The sequence below is a fragment of the Carcharodon carcharias genome, chromosome 11, assembly GCF_017639515.1.
Source record: "Carcharodon carcharias isolate sCarCar2 chromosome 11, sCarCar2.pri, whole genome shotgun sequence".
Taxonomy (NCBI): Eukaryota; Metazoa; Chordata; class Chondrichthyes; order Lamniformes; family Lamnidae; genus Carcharodon; species Carcharodon carcharias.
The window spans coordinates 103169918-103191863 of NC_054477.1; the positions used below are offsets into that span (position 1 = coordinate 103169918).

Sequence of the window (21946 nt, forward strand, 5' to 3'; positions counted from 1 at the left end):
TGTTGTGTGGGTCATCACGATGCTCTCTGTGGCAGAGGATGAGCATTCCTCTGACTAGAATGAGGTTTAATGGTACACTCAGCTCTGCCTTTCGCTGTCAGTAATGGACAGCTGCTACCAGGTTCCAGCACCTTTTTTGGTTTTGGCATATCGGCTGGGAGTTGCAGTGTATGGTGGTTGCAGTGTTGATCCACTGTACCATCTTTGGAACTGGAGGTTGAGGTTCATTGGATTATTGACCACTGTTTTTTACATCCTCCACTGGAGGCATCGTGGCTGCCTCCTGGGTGGTTGGCTGGTCTGACCATTGTAGGTTTTCTGGCACCTACGACAAGAAATGGACAAAATTGCTGTGCAAAGAGAGAAAACAGATCAGAGTTGAAATCCCAGTCAGGGTACTTTTTTTTTGTTTGAGTACTTGGGAACTTGCAGTTCTGTATGATTAATGACAGTAGTCTTGACATCTTTGGCCATTTTGAAGAGGTGCAGGGCTACGCAGACATCTCTGCTCGAGGGAGAGAAAGGCTTGTTATGGGTAACATACATCAGCTCGAAGATTTGTTTGCCAATGTACCTTAGTGATTCCAGAATCATGCCTATGACTGGCAGTCTGATTTCTATGGGTCTTCAGTGCTGTGTCTGTTCAAAGCCAGAGGTCATATAGCCACTGTTTTTTGCTTGACAGCTCTGTTATACTGGCTCCTGTGTCTATTTTAAAGTTTGTTAAATGGCCATTGACTGAAATGGCTGCATTCCAAAATGAGAAACCAAGATCTTAGACCTCACAAAAGAAGCATGGCTGTGTGTCTTCCAGATTTGCAGTAGTGTTCAATCCTGTTGCATTGAAAGCATTGGGCTGAACTTGCAAGACATGGCCTCACATTGCTCCACAGCATTGGCATGGTTGCTCTGCTGGCTGGCTTGGGTACTGCTTTTCCTGGCCTGGAATGTCCCTTTGTCTTTGTTGCTTAGCTAGCTTAACTGTGGATTGATTGACCTTCGCACCACTTTTTTGTCTCTCTCCTTTTAAAATTGCTCTATGCTGCTTACAGAGCTCTGACTACCTAACTATCTGCATTGCGTTTCCCAGGGTTAGATCTTCCTTTGCTTGCATGAGGTCAGAGGGTGCATCGTCTGTTATTCCGACCACTATTCTGTCTCTGAGTTCAGGTTTTAAGTCTCCGTATTCGTCACCTTGTACCACCCTGTACAGATCATTGAATGAATCAACAGGTTCTCCTGGCTGCTGGACCTGCTTGTTAAATTTAGCTCTTTTGAGTATTTTGTTGCTTCTCAGGTTAAAATAAACTTCAAATTTAGTAGATGATTCATTGTTACCCTGTCTTGCAATAATGTCTTCTGCAATCGGGCCGACTGAGTAAAGCGCTGTGTTAACCTGCTGTGCTTCTACCATATTGTCTAAACCTGAAGTGATGCTATATTTTGGGAATCTTTCCTCCAAAGCCCCCAATTATGTGATTGATCTGGGCCTTGGATTAGTCTGAATTGATTTGGAAATGTGGAATTCTTATCCATGGTTGAATTTTTAAAGCTGTTGGTTGAGCTTTCTGAATTTCAAGATGGCGTTGCCCTTCATTCAAAGGGGTTTCCCGCATTGCCGGCTTTGGTAGCCTTCATTACAATGGTGGTCGCGCTCAGCTTGAAAAAAAAATCTCAATAATCCCTGTCAGCAGAGTTCTCTTGCTCAGGGTTTATGAGTAAAGTTGTGAATTTGTCGAATCCTAGCTTTAGTTGGGTTTAAAAAGTCGCAGTTCTCCCGGGGTATTAAATTAATTATTTATAAATATTTTCGGAGTGAGCTCGGGTGCTGATTTGGGGATTGGGTTTCAGTGACTGGTTATTTCAAATTGCATTTCTGACTCTGAATTATTTAAAGATTTCTCAAGTATTGCTGACCTTGCTAGGTCAGAATATTTTGTTGAATTTTTTTCTCAGTCTTCCAACATTTTAGTTCTCTCCATTTGCTGTGAGTTTTTGGATTTTTCCCACCACTCCCACCATGTTGTAGGGTCTTGGTTACAGTTCGGTAGGTCTGAAGAAGTCTTTGTAGCCAGACATAGGTTAACTATAAATCTTCATTGACTCTGAGAACTATGTACATACATACAGTAAAAGGTACAAGCTAGGAGCTGTCTCCATGCTTGCTGGTACAAATGGCTCTGTCCAACACCCAACTGACCTTGGGTGTGGGTTATGTGCTCTCTTACATCACTGTGTGGGCGATATTGTACTCAGTCCCACTTTAACCCTCTTTGTGTCAGACCCTTATACTACAATATTGACACATCTTTTCCAAATTCATAGTGCAGGTAGTTTTTTTTGCAGGAGCAAATAGATATTGAGTTTCAACAAATTGCATGAAATGATCAATGTCAGCCATACTACCAACCCAGAGGACCCAACGGTTCCTTGACTTGATTGGACAGGCGTTCTCCGGCATTCCCACCAAGTACGGAAACGAAATGGAATGTATCACATTCTCAACATGTGGAAAGCAAGGGTGGGAAAAATGTTGACTGGTTCGAGGCTAACATTGCTGTGATTAGAACCTGCCATTGAAGCCAAGCGACCTGCTCTAATTACAGGAGAGATCTGAACGAGAGGACTCTGAGTACACTAAGAGCAGCTTGAAGTAAAGTCCAACAGGCTGCTAGGTGATGTGCAATAACTACTGATTACAGTTTTGTCAGAATGCCCTTCAATATAGGGAATGCTCAGGGCATATATGAAGGGATGAAAAAGGCATCAGGTCCATCATCCAAGAAAACAACTCTATTGAAAACCAAGGCAGGGAGGTTATCACCTTTTGCAATAAGCAGTTGGAGAGATGGGTGGAACGCTACTTTGTACACTAGGGAGAATACTGTCACCGAGGAAGCTCTAGGCACTATGGAAAGCTTGGCTGTCATGGCAGAGCTGGATATTGAACTCGCAGTGGAGGAGCTTAGCTATTGACTCAATTGCCTTGGTTAAAGCTCCAACTGCTGATGCTATACCATTTGGACTCATGAAGCATGGGAAACCGGCACTACTGCAGCATCTGCACGAACTTCTCTGTCTCTGTTCAAGGGAGGGGGCAGTACCCAGGATATGCATAATGCAAAAATTGTTACTCTGTACTAGAACAATGGTTACTGCAGTAATTGCAACAATTATCGAGGCATCTCCCTGCTGAGCATTGTGGGAAACATATTTGCCTGTGTTGTTTTTGTCATTTGACAGATTGTAGCTGAATGTATCTACCCCGAATCCCAGTGTGGTTTCAGTCATGAAAAATCTACAATTGACATGAACTTCCCAGACTGGCAGCTACACGAGAAATGCTGTGAACAAAGGAGATCACTATATATTGCTTTCATTGACCTCACCAAGGCACTCGATCATGTGAGCAGAGGCGGCCTATTTAAGTTGCTGGAGAAAATATGCTTTCTACTGGAGCCTGCTCAATGTCATCTTTTTCCTTGGCAATGACTGATAAGGTCAGCTATGATGGGGCATCATAGAGCAGTGGGGTCAAAGTGTTCTGGCACTGACACTCAGGCATATTCTTCTCTTTGCTGTCATATGTTTTCAGGTCATCTACAGAGAGTGTCTACTTGCTTACCAGGACTGATGCTAAGCTGTTCAGCCATGCTTGCCTGAGATCCAAGACAACTCCTCATCAGAGAGTTGCTCTATGCTGATGAAGCCACTCCAGCATTCCATATTGAGAAACACCCTTAATGGCAAATGAACAAGTTTTCTCAACATAATGAGCTTGGTCTGAAGATCATCAGAAATACAAATGTTATGGTAGAGGATATTGCTCTCCCGGCATCTCTCAGCGTTGATTATGTGATGCTGGAGATTGTTGATAGCATCACCTATCTAGACTTTACAATCACCAACAATCTGTCACTTGATGCTAAAATGAATACATGCATCACAAAAGCTTCAGCTGTTATGTACGAGCTGAGTAAGAGTGTATGCATTAGCAATCTAACTGACAACACCACGCTGTGAATCTAGCAAACCTGTGTTCTCAGTGCACTCCACTGCAGTGGTGAGACCTGGACAACATATGCCATGTAGGAGTAAAGGCTAAACAGTTTCCACCTTTGCTATCTCAGATGTATCCTCAGCATCTCTTCGCAGAACAACGTCACCAACAAGGTGGGCCTGGAATGTGTTAAACCCATCAGCATACACGAAGCTAACAATGTCTTTGCTGCTTGGCTATGTGCGTCGGATGGATGGCAGCTATATAGTTGTGTACCCAAAGGCCATCTGTATGGTGAACTGGCATCATGACCTCCTGGGCGTCAAATACTTTCACTACAAGGACACCTGCAAGCGAGGTATGAAGGTGGCGGACATTGACAATTGGGAGACAGCTGCTGACAGCTGTGACTCCTGGAGGGGCATTAGAAGAGGTCAGCAGAAACAGAAATCTCAGCTGGTCGATGAGACGGCCCAGAGAATATAGAGATTACTGAATCGTGTATCTTCTCAACCTGCTGCCATTTTCTGCATCAAATATGGCAGAGACTCCCATTCCAGTGTGGGGTTCTTGAACCACACCAGGTGATGTTTAACACACATTTGACCACTTCAATAACAAAATCATTATCTCATGACATGAAAGGTGGCCAAGAACCAACACGTCATGCATTCCATCTAGTCTTGAAAGAAAAAATTATAATGTTATGTATACAAGCAGAGGCCTGCAGAATTTTTAGCGTGAAATTATCTTTATTGCAACAATACTTATAATCTCCATCCCATGCCATTCCAACCTTCCCATGCTTGCATCCCTCTTCTACTACAGTTAGATAAATGAACCACTTCTACTTCTGTACATGGCCACTGAAATCTTAGTTTCCTGTCACTGGAGGGAGCTGTAATACAGTATTCCCAAGAGTGAATTCTACTTGCTTTCTGTTACAAATAGCTTGGGGAGCATCCTTCACTTGAGCATCCTTCACTCCATACTTGTAAGACGTTATATGGGTGTGAGCACTTAAAAAATGTAAGTGCTTTAATATTTAGAATCTCTTTGATGCACGTTTTTGATAACAGCTTAAAGATTTTTAAGTCTGAGCTTGCAAGTAGCTTGATTTTTAACACAAGTGGGAAATATGGATTAAATTTACAGATGATTTGACATCAAGCATTCATGTTAACTCAACTTCCACTGAATCACAGTATTGTTACAGCATAAAAGGAGGTCGTTGCCCATCATGTCTGTGCTGACTCCCTGGAGGAGCAATTTACCTCGTGCTTTCCCCCCATCTTCACATAGTCCTGCATATTCTTCCTTTGAGATAACAATCATATTTTCTCTTGAATGTCTCCACCACACTCTTGGGCACTGCATTCCAGATCCTAACCACTTGCTGTGTGAAAATGTTTTTGTTCATATTGCCTTTGCTTCTTTTGCCTTTAACCGTAAATCTACACCCTCTTGTTTTTGATCACTCCACCAATGGAAATATTTTTTTCCTATCTACTCTATCCAGACCGCTCATGATTTTGAATACCTCTATCAAATCTCTGTTCAACCTTCTCTTTTCCAAGGAAATCATCTTCTCCAATCTATCTGCGTAACTGGTATCGGGGATGAGGAACTTCAGTCTTGTAAGTCTTTTATGCACTTTCTCTAATGTCTTCACATCTTTCGTAAAGTGTGGCACCCAGGATTGAACACAATACTCTAGCTGAGGCCAAACCAGTGTTTTATACAAGTTTAACATAACTTCCTTGCTCCTGTACTCTATGGCCCATTCATGAAGCCTCGGATACTGTGTGCTTTATTAACTGCGCTCTCAACTTGTCCCGCCTGTCATGAAACTAACTTTTTTCATAATATTTTTCTGGTTTAGTGTGAAATAGGTTTATGGGGTAAGTATAGTTAGGTTTGTGTGTGATTTAATTACATTTTGTAGTCAAGCAGACTACAAGCTTTAAATCATGAAAAGAAGCTACAGACTTGACATGCTAATGAGTAAACATGGATACTGGCTTAGCATGCAAGGCGTGAAGGGAATTTGCATTTTTAGATAAATGAAGGGATATTTGGATTTCAAAGGGATCTTAGTCTGTTTACAACTAACCAGATAAGCAAAGCTAAGGAATGTGTTTATTTTTCCCAAAGGTTACTGACAATATTTGGTGGCAACATGAAAGTTTTTATATTATGAGGACAGAAACAACTTTCAAAGGCATATGGAACAATATAATTTCATGTTAAAAAGAGAGAAACATAAATAAAGGAGAATGAAAAGCTATGTGGAAGAATGCCATGCAAGATCAAACAGCAATATGTGAGATAGCCTTAATGAAGCCTCCAGCATTTGTGCATAAGTCTGCTGTCTTATGAAACTGAAGCTGAAGAAAAACGATTTGCAATGTCCAGGGTATTATGCTAGCTTGCTGACTTTGTTTTAAGTCTAAAATCTATTGTGGACCTTTGTCTTAAAGGGAGGGTAATTGGGGTCAGGTTAATTAGGAATTTTAGGAATTATTATAGCAGTATTATATTTGTGCTTGACATGTTTTATTTTGTTAAGTATTTTAATTTATTTTTTTAAATCTCTAAAGGTCTTAGTGGACTTATTACTTCTGAATTCAATGCACACATCTCATAATATATACAAATTGCAAAACTGTTGTGATAGCACGACCAAGTTTCCCTTGTGGATTTGTTCCGTCTAGCACACGTTATCTGCTACGTCATAACATGCCGCCTTCAATGATTTATGCACCAGGTCCCTTTGCTCCTGTTCCATCCCCTTTTAAAATTGTACCCTCTATTTTATGTTGACTCTCCATGTTCTTCTACCAAAATGAATCGTTTCACACTTCTCTGCATTGAATTTCATCTGCCACTCGTCTGCCCATTCCACTAACCTGTCTATGTCCTTCTGAAGTTCTACACTATACTTCTCACAATTCACAATGCTTCCAAGTTTCATATCATTCCATAAATTTTGAAATTATGCCCTGTACACTGAGGTCTAAGTCATTAATATATATCAGGAAGAGCAAGGGTCCTAATACCAATGCCTGGGGAATTCCACTACAAACCTTCCTCCAGTCTGAAAAATAACCATTAACCACTACTCTCTGTTTCCTACCTCTCAACCAATTTCTTATCCATGCTGCCACTAACCCTTTTATTCCATGAGCTATAATTTTACTCAGAGGCCTGTTATGCAGCACTTTACCAAATGCCTTTTGGAAGTCCTTGTATAACCACATCAAGAGCATTACTCTCATCAACCCTCTCTGTTACCTCATCAAAGAGCCCCAAGTTAGTTAAATGCAATTTGCCCTTAAATCCATGCTGGCTTTCCTTAATTAACCCATATTTGCCCAAGTTAATCTTATTCTGAATTATCATTTCTAGAAACTTCCCCATCACCGAGGTTAACTGACTAGCTTGTAGTTCCTGGGCTTAATTTTCCACCCTCTTAGAACAAGGGTGTAACATTTGCGAATTTCCAGTCCTTGAACAACAACACCCCTGAGTCTAAGGAAGACTGGGAAACTACGGCCAGTGCTTCCTCTGTTTCCACTCACTTCCCTCAATATGCTCAGATGCATCCCATCCAGCCCTGATGCCTGATCAACTTTAAGTACAGACAGCCTATGCAGTACCTCCTTATGAATTTTAAATCTTTTAAGTGTTTGAATTATCTTCTCTTTTACCATGACCTGTTCAGCATCTTGTTCCTTGATAAAGACAATTGCAAAGTATTCATTAATAGCTCAGTTGTGCCCCTGATGATTATACCCAGCCACTTCACTGATTATGTGCCTCCAGAACACTGTCAAGCCCATATCACCACTGATTTCAGCTATTTAAATAAATGGTTTAAACATTACCTAAAACTAAACAAAGGCATACTTTACTGTGTAATTGTTTTTAAAAGCAAGTTGATACACTTTGTTTAGCCAAATTGTATGAAACATTCATTTTGCATTAACCTTTAGTTCTGTTTGACGAGCTGAATATTTTATTTTGGACCAGAATGTTGATGCATATTGGTAAGCCCTGACAGCTCTGCCATGGGTATCCTTAACATAAAATTTAAGTGAGACTTGCAAAATCCAGTTGAGTTTTGAGAATAGTAGCATAGGGACTGCAAGTGGCAGCATTAATTACGTTGTGTGTTAAATATGCTTTGAATGAGCAACCTGACATTTGAGAATTGATTTGATAGAAAATGTCGAGTGCCTTATTAAAAGAGACATGATTTTCTAAATGACTAAGACCAATTTAAAATAAAATATACTCAGCAAGCAATCTGTCATTCTTAAGAGTTGTTGGCACAGTTGTTAAAAATGGTATGGGTCTCAGTGAGTGGATGCAAACTTTGTTACAGCCAGGATCCTGAATGATGAGTTGACGCTGCTTGCATGTAATGCATTTAATTTAATACTTGAAATCTGTGGACTGGAGAAATTAGTTTGTATATGTGGATTGTAAATATTAAAAAGATATTTAATTTAGGCAGCAGAATCACTAAAGTATTTTTACTGGCATCTTTTGTCATAATTCATAAATTGTTAAAACAAAATACATTCTAAATTATTTTGAAGTTTGTGTATGTACATGCCTTTACTTCATCTCGGGATCATTGTGAGAATTTGGTATTCAATAAATCAACCTCTTGAATCCCCTAATGTTTATTGTGTAAAATTTTTGAAGAGAATATGATCCCAATGGTTTTTTCTCTATTTATGCAGTTTTGTATGTTCCAATTCTCTACTGGTGTATAGTTACATGGAAACTTGTTGCACTCTGTTATGAGGCCCAGGTGGCTGCTGTTTTTGTAGGAGTTTTGATCATGAAATTTGGCAGTGCTTCCTGCAAGAGTTGTTAATCTTTCTGAGCAGAATCCTCTCTCTTTTGCTTCCGTTGCTTACCCAGCTGCATTGGGGGCCCAATCTGCGGACAAAGATCAGTTAACTCTGCATCAAGCTTGATAAAAACTGGCCTTTCGTTATTTCTGTGGATCATCTATTTATTTATTTATCTATTAACTTGCTGACAACTGGAGAGTTGATCATCTGACAATCTGTGATATGCAGAGGCTGGCCATTTTATAGATGTACCTGGTTTTGCATTATCATAAAGTTGCTCTTCCTTGCTGATAAAATTAGATTAAGTATTGAATACATCGAATGTAAGCAATATAAAATAATCATTCAGGCTAGTGCCTGTGACGACGTTCACATCCATTCACTGAAACTCATAAAATTTCTATGACTGTGCTGACAATGCAATACTTGAAGGATGACAGATTGTTTGGGCTAGCTCCTTACCAATGACTCTTAAAACAAAAATGATTTTTTTTGTCCTTGGTCACTACCTAGTGTTTTATTTTTCCATATTTCCTACCGTGACTTGAACAGTTGAACAGAGGTTGAAAGCTATCCATGACATGGATGCTCAGAGTTTGGTCTGTTTAAATGAACTGTAAAAATGTTCGTGCTTTATTAGTTGCTTGCAGCCTACAGTTCTTGGGCCATTGGGAATATTATTTATAAAGTTAGAATGGGAAATTTTCAAGCTTGGTCACAATCACTGAGTTTCACAAGTCCTATGGCCAATCCTTAAAACTTTAGGGAAAAGCAGCCATGTATATGTACGTCTTCACAAAAACGATATTGTTTGGTTATGCCTGCAAAATGCTCGTTTTATTGGGTTTAATGTGATGCCAGACTGCAGCTGTCTGCATTAGATTGGCTGATGCTGGCAAAGTGTGTTGGTGAGCAGTCTAAAAAAAGTTGTAAACTGACCTCCCAATTTGTAAAAGCATTTTAAACCTGCCATCAGGGGGCAGCCATGGATTAACTGTTTGAATATTGAATGTTGCAATTTAGGAATAATTTTGTGGCTATATAAAATAAATTATTATATCTCTCCTTAAAGTGCTTTTGAAGCTCTGTGCAAAAGCATACTGATGTCTTACAAGAATAGTTCTTGGCACAGCTCCTTTCCCCCTCTTAATTTTCTTTGGGTCCTGAAGTGTCTTGTGTTCCAGGATACACTGTATAATGCAGACAGAAATGTAATGCTTTGTAGGGTGCAAGCCTATAGCATTAAGATACCTTGTCCTGCCAGACACGATTGATGCACGTTTGTGCCTCTGCTGTGAGCTGCGTTGCTATAAAGCCAGTGTCTCTGCAAAGGATCTGGTGGTGTGGTGCCTGAAACAGGAGTCACTGTCAGGCATCATCTGTAAAGAGCAGAAACATGTTCTTGTTTTGATTTCCAGCACCTGCAGTGTTTTGTTTACAGTATTCATCCTATCATATCAAGAACAGTTAGAGTTCAATGTTTAAACTGATATTAACTTTCGCAATTTTGGGTGCATTTTTGCTCTCAGACACACGTTCCTTCAGATCAAAATTTGTCATGTTTGCACGTGGGAAAGCTGACCCTCTGGGAGGGTCTAAACTAACTTCGCAAGGGGATGGAAACCAGGACTTTGGTAAGGAAAAACAAGATGCACAAAGATTTCGGGGAGATTGTTAACCCTAGCATAAGAAATAGTAAGCTTTAGGTGGTGTCAGAGTAAGAGGGATTATATGTATGTGAACATACAGAATTTGGTAACTTAGGTTGGTGACCTGTAGGCGCAGAGAGCCATGTGGCAATATCGATGTTGTGGCGATGATGGAGACCTGGCTCAAAAAAGGGTACGAAATATTTCATCAGACAAGGAGTTTGGAAAAAGTAAGGAGGAGGGGTGGCAGTGTTGATTAATGATATTAGTGTTGGAGAGAGACACTGTCTGAGAGGGGTCAAGGACAGATCTATTTGGTTTGAGCCAAAAAGTAGTATAGGTACAATTATGCTACTGGGTGTACTTTATAGGCCACCAACTTGTGCAAAAGTTATAGAGGAACAAATTTGCATGGAAATTGCAGAGTGATGCAAAAGTTATAGTAATAACGGGAGACTTAATTTATCCTAATATAGACTGGAATAGTAAGAGTGCAAAGGGTAGAGAGGAGTTTCTGAAGTGTGTAAAAGAGAATTCTCTAGATCTGTTGAAGGAGGCTTTACTGTTATTATGATCAGCACAGAGATTGATAACTTTAATGAAGAAATTTATATTTCCAGTTCCTAGCACAAGAAGATTTCATCTTTTAAAACTTTTCCAACAACAGCCTAACAAATGGCTGAATAAAAACGCTATTGACTAAACGCTACATTCTTTTTGTAGGCAACTTGCATGTTAAACTACAGAAAGTGATGTTCCACTTGTGTACTTAAGACCCAATGCATTCTGGATTAAATTACAGTCCTTTTAGAAAACAGTCCACAGTTGCTTCCAGCTTCTAATGGGTTTCTGTATCCCTATTTTGTCTAGCAATAATTTCAAGTAACTGTCTGCTATCTTCAGTTTTCGAAGAGTTTCTTAATTCCACCAGCAGCAAGAAAGCCTGTTCTGATAATTCTTCCTCCCCCTGTCTATTCCAAGACAAATCTCCTGAAATCCTGTGATGGCTGCAGGGAAGCCTTTAAGTCGACCCCTAAAGTGGCTTCCTCTGCCCTCTTTCTCATGGCAACATGAAACATGTTAACCTTCTATCTAGGTTGAAATGCTAATTAGATATTCATGACCCCAACTGCTTTTCATCTTAAAAGTAAATGGCCAGTTTACAGCACAATTGTTTACAACCTGATACCTACAGCACCAGAACTTTGGGAGAAGTCTACTCATTGTAAACTCAGACTGCTGCCATTGTCTCCAAGCATAAATACCTTACGCCACCGCATCTGTAAAAAAAAATCTAAGCCTTCCTTTTATCTCTAACAATGAAACCACACAGGTTGACTCTGGAACAGGTCACATGATCTCCCTCCCAATTTATCCTGAGTTTAAAGCTACAATTCCAAAATATTATCAGCCTCATAATTATAATACTGGATCTGCTTCTGGAGAATGAGATGAGTCAAGTCAATCATATGTTAGAAGGGAAACATTGAGGGGATGGTGATCCTAGTATCATAAAGTTTAGGTTAGTTGTGGAAAAGGACAAGGAGTAATCCAGTATACAATAATCAATCGGAGGGGAAACTTCTGTTGGGTGAGGACAAATCTGGCCCTGATAAATTGGAATCAAAAATCGGCAGGCAAAACTAGAATGGAATGATGGGCTACCTTTAAAGAGCAGATAGGCCAGGTATAGTTGAGGGACATTCCTACAAGGGGAAAAAGATTGGGCAAACAAAATCAGATATCCCTGGATGCCTAAGAAGTAGACAGTAAAATGAAGCAGAAAAAGGGTGCAGGACTGATGCCCGTTTGATTAATACAAATGAGAACCAGGCTGAGTATAGAAAATTCAGAGCAGAAGTGGAGAAAAAAAGAAAATAAGAGAGAGGATGAGAAGAGATTGGCAACGAACATCCAGATGTCTTCTGTAGACAAATAAGTGGTACAAGGCTGGTAAAAGGCAGAGTGAGACCAAGTAGGGATTAAAAGGGAGATTTCTAGGATGTAGCTGAGGACTTGAACAAATACTTTTTAGCTGTTTGAACCAAGAAAGAAGATGTTGCCCAAGTCACATTGAAAAAGGATGGAGCTGATGCACAGGATGGTCTTAAAGTTGCAAAAGAGGAGTTACTATTGGCTGTACTTAAAGTTGATACATCACCAGGACCAGATATAATGCATCCCAAAATACTGATGGAAGTAAGGGTGGAAGTTGCGGAGGTACTGGCTATAATCCTCCAATCCTCCTAAGATACAAGAATAATGCCAGAGAACTGGAGGACTCCCAAGCGTTACACCCTTGTTCAAAAAAGGGTCTGAGGAAAAGCCCAGCAACCACAGGGCATTCAGTTTATCCTTGACGGTGGGAAAGCCTTTAGAAAAGATAATCCAAGACAAAATTAACAGTTACTTGGACAAATGTGAATGAATTAATGAAAGCCAGCACTGATTTGTTCAGGGAAAATTGTGTTTAACGAACTTGATTGGACTTTTTGATGAAGGATCAGAGATGGTAGATGAGGGTCATGTGGTTGATACTGTGTACTTGGATTTCCAAAAGGCAATTAATGAAGCGTCACCTATAAGTTTTGTTGGCAAATTTTAAGCCCATAGCATAAAAGGGACAGTGGCACCATGAGTATGAAATTGGCTGCGTGAAAGAAAGGAGAGAGGAGTGGTGAATGGTTGATTTTTCGGACTGGAGGAATGTTTATGCAACCTAGACTTGGGTGTGCAGGGCACAATTTCAGAATTTGTGAGTAACACAAAACTTGGAAGCATTGGGAACTGAGGAGAATAGGGAATTTGAGATAGAGACAGGCTGGTGAAATGGACGGACAAGTGGCCGATGGAATTTAATGCAGAGAAATGTGAAGCAATACGTTTTGGTAGGAAGAACAAAGAGAGGCATTATAAAATAAAGGATACATTTTTAAAGCAAGTTCCCTAGTAGAGGGACCTGTGGCTAAATGTACATAAATCATTTGAGGGGGCAGGGTAGTTTGAGAAAGTATTTAAAAAGGCATTTGGATTCCTGGGCTTTATAAATAGGGTTATAGAGTTCAAAAGCAAGTAACTTATAATTTACAACACCAAAAATAGCTGTACCATTAGCACATTCCTTAGCTAATATCACCACCGTCACGCTCCTTTGTCCTTTTGTCTATGATATCTTTGACAATCTCTTCTTTGCCGCCACCTATCACTGGCCCTCTATTCAGCTCTACCTGTCCCACCCCCCTCAAACAGCTTATATTTCACCTCACTTCTATTTTTCTTTAGTTCTGATGAAGAGTCATATGGAGTTGAAACATTAACTGTATCCCTCTCCGCAGATGCGGTCAGACCTGCTGAGCCTTTCCAGCTATTTTTGTTTTTGTTTCAGATTTCCAGCATCCTCAGTGTTTTGCTTTTAAGTTATAATTTACCTTGTCTAAAACAATAGTTCGGATTCGTGTTGAGTATTATGTTCAATTCTGAGCACCACACTTATGAGGGATGGGAAGGCATTAGAGCGAGTGCAGGAAGATTCAAGAGAATTGTTCCAGGGTTGAGAAACTTCAGCTATATGGATAGATTGGAGAAGCTGGGGCTGTTCTGCTTAGCAAAGAGGACATGAAGAGGAAATTTGATAGAAATGCTCAATCATGAGGGTCTGGATAAAGTAGTTGGGGAGAAATTGTTCCCTTTGCTGAATGCATTGCAAATGAGAGGGCAGCCATTCATAATCAATGGCAAAAGAGCCAAAGGTCACTGTTTAAAAACAAGGGGTCGTTCATTTAAGACAGAGAAGAGGAGAAATTTTTTCTGAGGTTAATGAGTCTTTGGAGCCTTCTCCTCAAAAGGCGATGGAATTAGAGTCTTTGAACATTTTTAAGGCAGAGCTAGATTTATCCTTGATAAGCAAGGGGGCGAAAGATTATCAGGGTAGGTAGAAATGTGGGGTTGAGGTTACAATCAGATCAAGCATGATCTTATTGAATGGCGGAGCAGGCTTGAGGGGCCAAGTGGCCTCCTCCTCCTAATTTGTATGATTGTACGGATCTTTACTTAGCCAGTTGTTAGGATTTGGAATGTATTGCCTATGTTTGGAGGCAGATTCAATTGTGGCTTTCAAAAGGAAGTGGGACAATGATCAGAAGAGAAAATTTGTAAGGTTATGTGGAAAAGCTGCAGGAGTTGGAATAGTTTAGTTGCTCTTGGACAGAGCTAGCATGGCCATGTGCCTCATTCAAATGGCGTTTGTACTGAAATTAAGAGCATTAAGGAGCGCTGGTGTGGGAGGCAGAGAGGGGCGTGAAGGAGGAAGGAAGGAGGTGGAGGGGGCGTGAGGGAAAGAGGGGGGTGACAGGGGCGTGAAGAAGGGAGGGAGGGGGTTGTGGAGTGCGTGGGCTCACTCGCTTTCGCTCTCACCCCCCCGCCCCCCGCAACCCCCATGCTCCCTCTCGCACACGCCCCCATCTGCAGTGCTTTATGAAAGTAGTCCCAGATTTTTGACAGTGAAGGAATGATGATATAGTTGCAGTTCAGGACGGTGTGTGGATTGGAGGAGAACACCTGGTGGTAATGTTCCCATGTGACCTTAGACATTACTCTGAGGATCTCCCTGCAGTGATGTCCCAGGCTGATTTAATTGGCCTCCAACAAACACAAACACCTTCCTTTTGTGCTGGATATGACTACAGCCTGTGAAAAGTTTTCCCCTCAATTTCCATAAACCTCAATTTTGCTAAGGTGGTAGAGGTCACAGGTTTGAAATGTGCTGTCAAAGGATACTTAGTGAATTGCTTCGGTGCATCTTGTATATGGTACACACGGCTGCCGCTGTGTGCTGTTGGTGGGATGAATGTTAATGGTTGTGAATGGGATACCCATTAAGCGGGTTGCTTTTTTCTGGGAGGGAGAGTATTATGTCACACTCCTGACTTGTGCTTATGTTCATGATGGATGGGTTTTGGGGAGTCAGGAAGTGAGTTACTTGCTGCAGAATTCCCAACCTCTGACCAGCTCTTGTGGCCACAGTATTTATATGGCTGGTCCAGTTCAGTTTCTGGTTAATGGTGATCCCCAGGATGTTGATGGTGGGTGATTCAGCAATCGTAATGCCATTGAATGTCAAGAGGCGATGGTTAGATGCTCTCTTGTTGGGGATGGTCATTGCCTGATGTGAATGTTACTTGCCACTTAGCAGCCCAAGTGTTTCTTTGCTTCACTCCTCAGAGACCTGGCTCTAATTTTTTGATGATGCTCCCTCAACCTAGACTCCCCAGTCAGTGGAAATATTTCCTCTCCATCTTCCCTGTCAGTTTCCTTTATATCTTGATAACTTCAACCACAACACCTTTTAACATTTCAGGGAATACAATCCGAGTTAACCTATCTTTTGTCATTTAAACTTGAAGTCCAGGGTACATTCTGGTAAATCCATGTTGCACTTCCTGCAATTTAATATATCCTTCCGAAGGTCTGTTTTTGAAATAAAAACATAGAATCGAGGTTCAATCTTTGGAAAAGCTGAGACCTTAATGTGAAGGAAGATCTTGAACAACACAAAGAGACAATTGTATCGGTGACTTTTGGTGTTATTGTTAAATGTATAACAAAACTTTACTTTTGCTCATACAAATTTCAGTTAGGAGAAAGAAATAAGATGTGATGGACAAGATTTTGGCCAAGGACTTTGCCTCAATTTGATTACTAACAAGCTATGATAGTCTATATATGGCTTGCTGGCTGTAAAAATGTTTACATAGGCCTTTTCTATTATGGCATATTGATGTGAGTTTTCCATTATAAAAGTGCGATACTGGAAGAAGTAAGTAAGAGTGCATTATTTCAAGCCACACTTGAGGGAATCGATGCGTAATCTAAACCGAAACTTCAATGCATCGCTGTATAAGGAATTAACTGACGGGTCTGTGTACCTTTTCAGGTGCATGTATAAAATCCTATGCCACTATTCAGAGGAGTTCTGGCATCTGGTCAACATTTATCTCTCAATCAACATTTAAAACATATTAATTAGCCATTCACTTTGTTTGTTGGACCTTGCTTTGTGTAGTTTGTTAGCTACGTTTGTCTGTGCATAAACGATTACTCTTCACAAGTAATTAATTAGATCTGACATGCCAGGGGATGCTCTGAGGATGCAAAAGACGCTGTATAGGTGCAAGTTATTTTTAAGCCAGTTTGAAGGAAACATTCACGAGTAAGGCTACATCAGTCAACACCAGGGCTACAGTCCAGTATTGAGATAAGTGCACTTTAATTCTTGCTCTTCAGGGACATCAAAAGATCACAATAGACACTGCTTAATTACTTAATTGCAAACAATACTTGGAAGGTGCTACATAAATGCAAGCCTGTTTTCACTGCAGCGGCCTATAAGGTTAAATTTTAGTGCGTATCATAAAATTAATTTTATTAATGACCGTTAACAGGATCTAAATCTTCAAGTTTCATAAGATTGGGGTTTCAGTGAATTTAAGTTAAAAATCTGTAGAATATACGACACCGAAGCAGACCATTTCATCCAACCAGTCCATACCTGTGCCTTATACTCCACTTAAGCCTCCACCTGTCCTTCCTGATTTAATTATGTCAGCATTTAACCATCTTATCCCTTTTCCTTCATATGCTTATATAGTTTCCCAATAAAAGCATCTATTCTATTTGCCTCAACTCCTCTCTGTGGTAGCAAGTTTTATGTAGAATCACAAAATGGTTGCAGCGGAGAAGGAGGCCATTTGGCCCACCGTGTCCATGTCAGCTCTGTGCAAGAGTAATTTAACTAGTTACAATTCCCTGCCCTTTCTCTGCAGTTTTTTTTCTTCAGGTGCTTATCCAATTCCCTTTGAAAAGCCATGATTTAACCTGCCTCCGCCAATAGCTCAGGCAGTGCATTCCTAACTACTTGCTGTGCAAGAAGGATTTTTCCTCGTGCTACTGTTTCTTGCAATTTACCTTAAATCAATGTCTTATGGTTTCCCACTCTTGTGCCAATGAAACAGTTTCTCTCTATCTACTCAGTCCAGACCCCTCATGATTTTGAACACCTCTATCAAATTTCCATTCAACTGTCTCTTCTGTAAGGCATTCTCACCACTCTTTGGCTGAATTCACAATTTGATTTCTGGGTGACTATCTTATATTGATGGCCTCTAGTTCTACTCCTCTCCACAAGTTGATATACTCTTCTGTGTCTACTCTATCAAAGCCTTTCATAATTTTTAAAGGTTACTCCTCAGCTGTCTCTGATCATTTCCTCTCAATTCTGGTATCATCTTTGGAAATAATTTTTGTACCCTCTCGAGTGCCTCTCTATACTGTTTTATGATATGGTGACTAGAATGTACACAGTACTCTTAAGTGTGGGCCAATCAAGGTTCGATATAAGTTTAGTACAACTTATCTACTTGTCAATTCCATCTGCCCAGAAATAAACTCTCATGCTTGCTTTGTTTTTAAGGTCTTATTGATCTGTGTCACTAATTTTAGGGACTTGTGTATTTGCACTCCCAGAGCCCTTTGCTCTGCGACCCTATTTAGATTCTTATTTTCCACTTAATATGCGGCCACCTTATTTTCCTTAGCTAAATATCTGGGTTGAAATTCTTTTGTCTGTAATAAACCCATCCTGCAAATGGACTCTTGTTGCCTTGTGATTTGTTGCAGTCTCCCTAAGGGTTGATGTCATCTTCAAATCGAGAAATTGTGATTCTATAAAAAATTCTAAAGTAAAAATCGTTTTGCAATTGTGGACATTGATGGTCCGAGTACGATTCACGTAGAACCTCACTTCCCATCCTCTGTCACTCTGAATAGCTTTACCCTATTCTCTGCTTCTCTGCCTTGCAGCCAGTTAGCTATCAATTGTACTACTTTGACCCCTAACTCTAATCAGCAGAACCCTCAACCTGTCTCCCCAATTCGTATCACATTCTCTCTGCTCCTGGTGATCCCATGCCCTGCCCTCCCTCCCCTGTATGATTAAGGCACAGGAATCCCCAAACCCAATGCTTCCACAACCAACAATGATATTTGAGTTCTCTCAGATCTTTAGCCTTCTCATAGTGCTGCGCACATCAGCAAACTTCATACTTCCTTCATTTCCCTGTACTGCAGCACATAGCAACTAGAGCTAACCTCCTAATTGCCTCCAAGGTGGAATACGCTATTTTTGATATACTATGCTTTAAAAGTAAGTTGGAAATCAATGTGACTACATAGTTAAATGAATGTATAATTGTTTCCGTGATATTGATTGAGAGATAAATATTAGCTAACCCAAAGATCTTGACAGCCAAGTAATTATTTTTTCATGTCTCATCACTGGATGAGCAAGTTGAATAAGAGCATAAGAAATAGGAGCAGGTTTAGGCCATTCAGCCCTTCGAGCCTTCTCTGCCATTCAATGAAATCATGGCTGATCTATTACTTTAACACCATTTTCCTGCACTACCCTTGCATCCCTTGATGTTTTTGATATGTAGAAATCTATTGATCTCAGTCATGAGCATATTTAACAACAGCTCTCCGTTTAATGAAAGAAACCACCTCACAGTCCAAGAATATCGCACAATATCGATTGACGCACATTGTATAATACACACCCCCCCAAAAAGTTAGTGAAATTGTGATTTGCTTAAAATAAAACACTTGATGCTATGCAGGATTCCTGACTGTTATGGAATGGCTTCTTCAGTGAGCAATAGTCAAGTTAAACTGTTTTTCAAAAATCAAGTGTGAATTATCTTAACATTTAATAACTTAGGTCATGAAATCATGTAGAATTTTTACAGTTGCTGCAAAATAAGTTTATTGATTAAGTGTAACTATACAGTGCCAAAACAATTTCAGTGAACTATTTAAAATATGATTGAGCAACAGGTTGCTTTCGTTACCCAGTTGATGTTATTGAACCTTTTTGAGCCCGATGAGAATTTATTGATTTGATTTCATAAGTGACGATTAAAAGAGTAGGTTTAAAAAGGTGGGGTTGACCGACAGGCCATCAACTTTCAAGCTGTACAAACTTAAATAAGTGAAGAGGTCGGGTGTAAAATCTGGATAACAAGATTATTGCATACATGTATTCGATGCTTTGAATCCACAGAGATTTTATCTATGCTATAATGACAGATGTATGATTTTCTCACAACTAAAACTTAAACAAATTTAATAATAGGATGGTTTAAAAACAAGATTATTGTTTAAAAATTAATTATATTTTGTCATATTCCCTGTATTTCTTGAGTAAGCAATCATTTGTGCATAATCATTATTCTGTGGATAAATATTATGTAGTAATTTGTTTTTCCCTTTTCTGCAGAACTTGAATATCAAAACATTGACAGATGATATGGTAAGGCTTTTTATTTTTTAACTAACATCCTTGTATTTTGCTGTGTTTTTACTGAGTTGCAATTTAATTCTGCAGCTCATAAATTCAATATCTGTTAATATTGGATTGATATTCATGTTTCAGCATGTAATTAATCAACTGGTTTGGAATATTTAGCTACCTTTTATAAACATTTTCTTTAGGGCACTAATTTAAGATTCACATTTCATCAGTGTTTGACCTGCAGATGGCAGCAGTATCCAGCTTGGGCACTGCATTCGGGTCATGTGGTGACTAATATCTGGTGATTAATATACTAATACTGTGGCCAATAAGGTTTGTGAACCAAGGATACCATTGAGGTGAATTGCTTACAAATTATATTCATTGTACTTGGACATTCTCCGCACCTTGCATCAGTGGATAGACACTGGCTTTGATCACTCGAAGATCAGCATCTGTTGAGACATTTTGACATCAGTAGCTACCCATGATTTCCCTCATTCTTGTGCTGTATACAAGAACAAACGCTTGTGTCAGGAGCATGTACTTATTTATTGCACATTTACACTCTTCCATTCAGTTTGTTTTCTCAGCAGTCAAGTTTTTATGTTGCGATGACTGGTTCAGAACTGTGACCAGTTGAACTGATGTAAAGATAACTGCATCAGCAAGGAGAGTGCAAGATCTTTTATTGCAGGTCTTGATGTATTGCTGAGATTTTGGGTCCATTTTCAGCACACTCCTTTGAAGCCCTGACAGATGTCCGAGGCACACATGCTTCACTTATCCCTGCTTTTCAGAAGGAGGCTTGGTACTGGTTGGACTGTACCAAAAATGGTAATTTCAAAACTCATCTGAAACATTGTCTCAAATGGTTATCTTTGAACTCTTCCAGAGTATTCATCAGGCAGACTTAGAATCAAGACAAACCCTGTTCTTGATGGTAGCTCGAAGTTGTTGTGAAACCAAGAAGAAAAGGATTACTTAGTTGACATCATTAGGTCACTGCTTAATCCAGTGGTTAGGTCACGTGTGGCTATCCATTCAAAACTGAAGTGCCAAAAAAATACACAGTAAGTTAACAAAGAACCACAAGTGTTACACATAACTAATAATCTCTGATTCCTGAGCAGTGAGATTGAGTATCACGAATGATAAATTTTATTTTAAACTATTTTCTTTCTATCTTGCTGGTTTCGTTTGAAGGAAGCCTCACCTGTGGAACATAACCAGGCTCCCTGGAATCCTGCAACGACTTAGTCAATTCCTGTGACAATCCAAACTGAATTCTACTCAAAAGTCTGTTGAGGTCAATTCAGCTTCTTGTGGAACATTAATCAGTGTTATAAACTTAACTTTAATGAAAATGCAATGACTTTTTATTGAATAAAACAAGCCATAAAACAAAAGTTAACTAGAAATTACAATCAAACATTAATTGTAGGGGAGTTGATGACGTGTTGTTATTGTCGCTGGGCTAGTAATCCAGAGACCCAGGGTAATGCTCTGGGGACCCGGATTCGAAAACCTCCATGGCAGGTGGTGACATTTGAATTAAATAAATAAAATCTGGAATTAAAAGTCTAATGAAATTATGACGATTGTCGATTGTTTTAAACCCATCTGGTTCACTAATGTTCCCTTTAGGGAAGGAAATCTGTCCTTATCTGGCCTGGCCTGCATGTGACTTCAGACCAGGTAAGGCCTGCGCATTGAGGATACCCTCCATTACATTGTGTGGCACTGCCACTGTGCTAAATGGGACAGATTTCAAACTGAACTAGCAATTCGAGACTGGGCATCCATGAGGTGCTGTGGGCCATCAGCAGCAGAATTGTACTCGCTCACAATCTGTAACCACGTGGCCTATCATACCCCCCACTCCATCATTACCATCAAGCCAGGGGATCAACCCTGGTTCAATGAAGAGTGCAGGAGGGCATGCCAAGAGCAGCACCAGGCATACCTAAAAATGAGGTCAACCCGGTGAAGCTATAACATAGGACTACTTGGGTGCCATAAGACAAAAGCAGCAATTGATAGAAAGAGCTGAGCAATCCCACAAACAACAGATCAGATTTCA

At 40.0% G+C, this 21946-nt stretch overlaps 1 protein-coding gene across 1 annotated transcript in view; it reads left to right on the top strand.

Moving 5' to 3' along the window:
* The window catches only part of LOC121284432 (protein diaphanous homolog 3-like), a 784525-nt gene that overhangs the window by 8287 nt on the left and 754292 nt on the right, over window positions 1–21946 (top strand). The window contains exon 2 of the mRNA XM_041199892.1: window positions 19849–19881. Coding sequence (XP_041055826.1) covers window positions 19849–19881 — 33 coding nt within the window. The remainder of the gene's footprint in view (window positions 1–19848; window positions 19882–21946) is intronic.